Source organism: Petaurus breviceps, unplaced genomic scaffold, assembly GCF_028583685.1.
Source record: "Petaurus breviceps papuanus isolate PSGF00001 unplaced genomic scaffold, PetGlider_PUasm1.0 551, whole genome shotgun sequence".
Taxonomy (NCBI): Eukaryota; Metazoa; Chordata; class Mammalia; order Diprotodontia; family Petauridae; genus Petaurus; species Petaurus breviceps.
Genome location: NW_027186372.1, coordinates 37,298,095 through 37,304,094, shown reverse-complemented (window position 1 = coordinate 37,304,094; position 6,000 = coordinate 37,298,095). Strand labels below are relative to the sequence as shown.

The 6,000-nt window shown below is 43.9% G+C and overlaps 1 protein-coding gene across 4 annotated transcripts in view; it reads left to right on the top strand.

Moving 5' to 3' along the window:
• The first annotated feature begins 2,025 nt into the window (after positions 1–2,025).
• The window catches only part of TCERG1 (transcription elongation regulator 1), a 73,085-nt gene continuing 69,110 nt past the window's right edge, over positions 2,026–6,000 (top strand). For all 4 annotated transcript variants that reach the window (XR_011171247.1, XM_069102662.1, XM_069102661.1 and 1 more), the window contains exons 1-2: positions 2,026–2,175; positions 5,693–5,918. Coding sequence is in view for 3 of the 4 variants with exons in the window: in XM_069102662.1 (XP_068958763.1) it covers positions 2,117–2,175; positions 5,693–5,918 (285 nt within the window). In the remaining variant the exon portion in view is untranslated. The remainder of the gene's footprint in view (positions 2,176–5,692; positions 5,919–6,000) is intronic.

Below are 6,000 nucleotides of genomic sequence, written 5' to 3'. Positions count from 1 at the left end.
TTCTTCTCCCTCTCCCTCTTTCTCTGTTTCTCTCTCCTTTCTCATTCTCGATGTCTTAATCTTCTCTTTCTGTCTCTCTCGATATATGTATGTGTATCTGTGTACATATGTATCTACTTGTATATATCTATGTCTATATTCTACCAGTTATACATACTGGCTGTGTGAGACCCTGGGCAAGTCACTTAACCTCTCTCAGTTTCGTCATCTATAGAATGGGGATAATGATATCACCAACCTTCCAGGGCTGTGAGGATCAAATAGGAAAACACATATAAAGCACTTTGTAAACCTTGAAGCACTATATAAATGCTAGCTATTACTCTTTTGTGCTTAATGTTCAAAGGACTATTGTGTAGATGAGTTTTATTACTATTAATGACAGTAGTTTGTTAAATATACACAAATACACACACATATTTTCACATGGGACTTGGTTTCAGTGTAAGAGGGAAACCAAAATACATTTTTTTCCCCAGGATTCCTGGGTTGTGATTTAAGTGAAAAGACTGAGAAAAATTTCCAAAAGTATATATACCTAGATCATTTGAGTCATAAGAATCTCTTATTGAAGGATCACTAAATATCTTTGCCTCATCTCTTTACTGGACTGAAGCCTCCATGAAGATAAAGAATATGTCTTATCTGAACTTTGATTCTCACCCTTAATGTCCTCCTGTGGCTAACACTGCACTCTTAATAAAAGCTTATTAACTGAAAGACTTTTTTTTCAATGGTGGTGGTGGTATAGATCTGTGATTTTATTGTGGCAGAGAGCTCCACTGATGCAGAAAAGAGTCTCCTCTACAACTTAAAATCTTAAGAGAGTTACCTGGGGAACTGAGAGGTTTTGGCATGCCTGTTTTCACACATCTATCATATTTGAGGCAGGACCTGAAGTCAAGTTTTCTTGCTTAAGGTCCAGCCTTCACTCTGTTACGGTTTGGGATTGCTGGGAACCCCAAAACGTGCAGAATATAGAACGGCATGCACCTGGAAAGAATTCTTGCACTCAAAATATCTTCCAGTCAGTGGCAAAGTATATTGTAGCACCAATAGGGTTCCTAGTGAACCTACAACTTAGTGGGGCTAAGGCTGATGCTTATCAGTGCTTATCAGATGCTTACAAAAAGGACAGAGAAAGGATCCGGGATGCGATTAATGAGTGGTAAGTAGTCTGGGATGGCCTTAGAGGGACAGTGAAAGGACTGTCAAGTAGGGGATCTAGGTAGGCTGGGGTGGGTCAGTTGCCTTGGGCAGAGGAGCCAGTGATCTGGGAGGCTGAAATGTTTGGGAAAATCCTGGGACTGAGTTGCTTTCAAAGAGGGGGTCTTTTCCTTTTAGGGGTTCAGGTCCCATCACTCCATCATATCCACTAAGGGAGCTGCTAAAATGAGTGAATAAATGATGAATGAATGAAAAGGGGGTTCCATTTTAGGTATCAGTCCGTGGTAGAGGAAACAGGTTTCTGAGATTATATGATTTAATTTAAATATAGTAAATGTGTCTGGTGTCATAAAAGCACACACTTTCTGGCTATTTTTTCCAATACTATTTAAGTCCCCTCTATGTAATTAATAATATGATTTAATTTAAAAAGATATATTTATTGAATTAAGAATCATGTCCTGCTAAAGAAGGAAGTGACAGTTTTCTAGAACAAATCTTTGCTGTGAAGAGAAGTAAAACTTGCCTCTGATTCGTTGACTCTGAGCAAAGTTCCCTGCCTAGGCTTTACACATGGCCAATGGGACTACATAATTGGTTTTCCCTAGATCCGGCAGACACGTGGCTGGAAGGGTCTGGTGCCGGTCGTGGGAGGACCCAGTTCTCCAGACCACGAGGGGGCGCCGGGCGGTTCCTCGCTGTTGCTGTCGCGTTTCCCATAAAGCCTTAGACTAACCAATCAGCAAACTGTCTGCTCACCGCTTTCAAAGTCGGCGGGTCCTTTGTCCAATGGACAGATGGGTTCTTTCCCCGGCCGCCAGAGCGACCGTAGTCTTCTCCAATTGTCTCACGGAATCGGGCAACGCCCGCCTTCCGGGGAGGGGATTGACGTCTCCTCCGCCCAATGGGACTCTCCTGGTCGGCGGGTGGGTGAGCGGGGTCCTGTGTAATGGCGGAACGCGGCGGGGACGGGGGGGACGGTGAGCGATACAACACGGGGGAGCTCAGGTAAGAGGCGCCGCCGCCGTCACGAGCCGAGGTTTGGGTCTTCGGCTCGGCCAGGCCCTCAAGCTGGGAGCCGTGGCCGTGGCTGAGAGGACGGCCTGGAGCGGTGCGGGGCCGGGACCGCGTGTGTGTGTTGCGGCGGTACCGCGTGTGTGTGTCTGTGTGTCTGTGTATGTGTTGCGGCGTTACTGTGTGTGTGTTGTGTGTACGTGTGTGTTCTGCTGCAGTCCGAGGCTTGGGGAACGGCTGGCTGGCCTCCGGGAAGGAGCCGGAGGCCCCAGGGCCTCGTTCCCCGCCCTGCCCCGCCCCGCCTCGCCCCCGGTCCCCTTCGCCCGCCTCAGCCGGGGCTCGGGGCTCCGGGCTCCCAAGGCCTTGGCCTTCCTCCCTCCTCCCAGCGCGCCCCGACCCCTGCAGCCCGCAGATGCCCCCCTCTCCCTCTCCCAGACCACCTTCCTCTCCTCGGTCCGCTTTCCGCTCCCCTCCGACCCCTTCCTCCCGCCCTCCTTGGTCCTGTGGCCCGTGGAGTCTTTCATTCTACCCAGTAGCGCTAATTAAGCATTTGGCGTGCGCCTGGGTGTCCTAAGGCCGAAACGGAACACTCCCTGCCCGCCAGGAGCTTACACTTTTTATAGGGTTAACAGACACCCTAGAAATGCAATTATTCTGAATTTTCCATATGCAAAATCCCAAATAAACCCCGATGATTTGGGGGTGGGCAGAGGAATCGCTGCCTCGCCCTCATCTCTTCCTTCCCGTACCTCCTGCCTCAACTTGGCCGCGCTTAACCTCCTCCTGAGGCGATTTCCCTCCCCTCTAACCAGCACTTCTTCCCCCTCAGCCCCAGAGATGCCCCCAGCTCCCTTCCCACCTTCCCGGCGCTCTGACACCGCTCTGACACCGCTCTGACACCGCTCCGACGTGCTCCGAGTTAGGGCATGCCGAAGTTGTAATTTATCTATTCAAGAAACGTTTTTATTTGTCGTCGCCATCTGTGGCTCTAGGAAAGTCTTCTTAAGAGGGTGTTGTTATAAATGGCAGAGTTACATGTTTACATTTGAAGTCTGGCGTTGTGAAGGCAACAGTAATTGGTAATAAATGGACTTCTGAATTTCAGGATTGATCTTTATCATAATCTGGCCAGTATGCTGAAACCGTGTTATATTCCTTATAACTTCTCCTTTTACAAAAAGAAGCGTTCTGTGGGTTGCCAACTTGAAGTGATCTTTCAGATTAGATGCAAGTGTTGTGTATAGTGTTGTCATTTTATAACCTTTTTTTTCCTGACTGTAACTTATCCTGATAACATCAGTGTTGAACTGGAATAAAATCAGAAATAAAATAAAAGTTACCCTATATCCTATACTTGCCCTGTTATGCTCCCATTAGTAATGAACATCACAATAGGTTACCATGGTGTCTTATTGTGAGTGATGGAAAGTTCATGTCTTGATTCTGCTCTCAAGTGAAGGCCACTTAGTTTCATAGGGAACATCACTGAATTTTGCAGAGCGGTTCTCTACTGCTGTATTACCAACAATTTTGCAAATATGCTATCAAAACAGAAGTTGTTACAAGAGAATTGAATAGGGTTTTATGTTAGGTGTTTTATTGTGTTTACTTGATTTCTTCCTTTTTTCCTTTCCATTACAGCATTTAAGAATTTTACTCTAATCATGGGGTTTTAAATCTCTAATTGGTAGTTTTATTGGTTCCGGGGGCGGGGCTGGGGCTGGGGCTGGTGGGAATGACAAAACTACTAATATATTATAGTTCCAGGTGCACAAGGCCATTGGGAAAATACTTCAGTTTTAAGTTATCCTGGTTCATTTGTTAGTGTAAATAAACTTCATTGTTTCTAAAGAAGTAGAAAGTAAAGCACCCAGGAAATTTTTAATCTTGCCATGGGGTTCAGGATTGAATGATGAGCCACTTAAAACACAGAATAATTTCGAATGGGGAATAACTTCTTTGGGGAAGGCTTGAATTTACCAGTTTAGTAACAGTAAGCAATTTATTAAACATCTTCTACGTGCCAGTCATTGGATATGCAAATACAAAGAATGAAGCAAGCCCTGCTTTCAAAGAATTTACATTCTAATGTAGAGTCAACAAGTAAATAAATATATGCAGAATGAATAAATATCGGGAATAGACTCTGCACCCATGCTTTCACTAGTTTAGGAAACTCTAGTAAGGAGTGGATTGAGAACTCTGCAAATCAGTCTTAGAGAGTTGCCCCAGGGTGATGTGACCAGTAGTGTGTGTTAGTGACAGGACTTGAACCTTGGTCTTTTTAGTTTCAAAGCTAACTCTCTATTCACAACACTGTGCTTACCTCTCACAGAATGTTACAAATAAGTACAAAGTAGTTCCAGAGAGATGTAGAGCACTAACAGTATAAAGATCAGGAAAGGCTTCATGTAGAAGCTGGGACTTGATCTGTGTTTTGAGGGAAGAGAGGGATTCTGGGATGCATAGGTAAGGAAAGAATGTCTTCTAGGTATTAGGGACAGTTACTGCCAAAGGCATTACAGACTCATGATGGAATTCCCTTTGGCAACTAGGGAGAAAATAAAGTCAATAAATAGAGATGAGAATCTTACATGTTTTTTGTTTTCATTTTAAGAAGTAGTTGCAGAAATGAATAGAAAGTAAAGCTAGAATTGAGGTAAATTGGCAATTTTGGATCAAAGTTTTATCTTAATACTTCATTTTAACTTGTTTGACTATCATAACCTTTAATTTTCATGAATTGTAAATTTGCAGATTTTGTTGAGATGAGAAATAGACTTAGTTGAACTGGTCACATCAATTCCAGTTTTTTCATTAGCATATCTTGGCCTAGCTTAAGTATTTTGTTTAATTCTTTGCCTCAAAATTGATCAGGAATTTGAATAATTTAGAGATGGTTCAAAAGATAAATAGGAAGCTGATGGTTGAAAACCAGGGCCTATACAGACAAACTGATAGAATTAGGATGGGTAAGGTTGAGGAATTTTTCATCTTTATTTCTTGTCTATAGAGAATAATGATGCTTGTCTGTCTGTGACAGAATTGATGGACTTAAGCTATAATCAAAATTTTTGTATTAGGAATGTCAAGTATGAGGTTCTTTGATTACAAGTGCTCTAATGAATTTTTTACTATTAGGACTTTGGCATGAGTTATTGAAGGAGACTGTAAACTTAAGAATAAATTGTTGGCCATTATTTATTAATATATACTTACTAGTGCATTTTACATGATGATTTAGGATGCAGTCTTTGTGGACAATGGGCTAGTCCAGGAGTGGGGAACCTTCAGCCTTGAGGCTGAATGTGGTCTTCCAGGTCCTATTCGGTGAAGTTTGGATTCATTCAGACCTAGAAGGCCACATGTGACCTCAAGACTGAAGGTTCCCCACCCCTGGGCTAGGGCATCTCTGAAGGGACCTTATATCCTTCTTTAATTGTGATTTTAAAAAATTGTATGCTTTCTTAACTTAATGGACAAATCAACAGTTCTTTGGCTTTCCACCCAGAATGGCTCAACAGCAAGCATTGAGGTTTCGTGGTCCAGCTCCCCCACCAAATGCAGTCATGCGAGGTCCACCACCTCTGATGCGTCCACCTCCACCTTTTGGGATGATGAGAGGCCCACCTCCACCACCTCGGCCCCCCTTTGGTCGCCCTCCTTTTGATCCTAACATGCCACCAATGCCTCCTCCGGGAGGAATTCCTCCACCTATGGGCCCTCCACATCTCCAGGTAAGGAATGAATGAGTCAGATACTTTCTCCATTGATCAATAGTTGACTATTTGGTTCTTCTGAATGTGGTAGATTCTTATG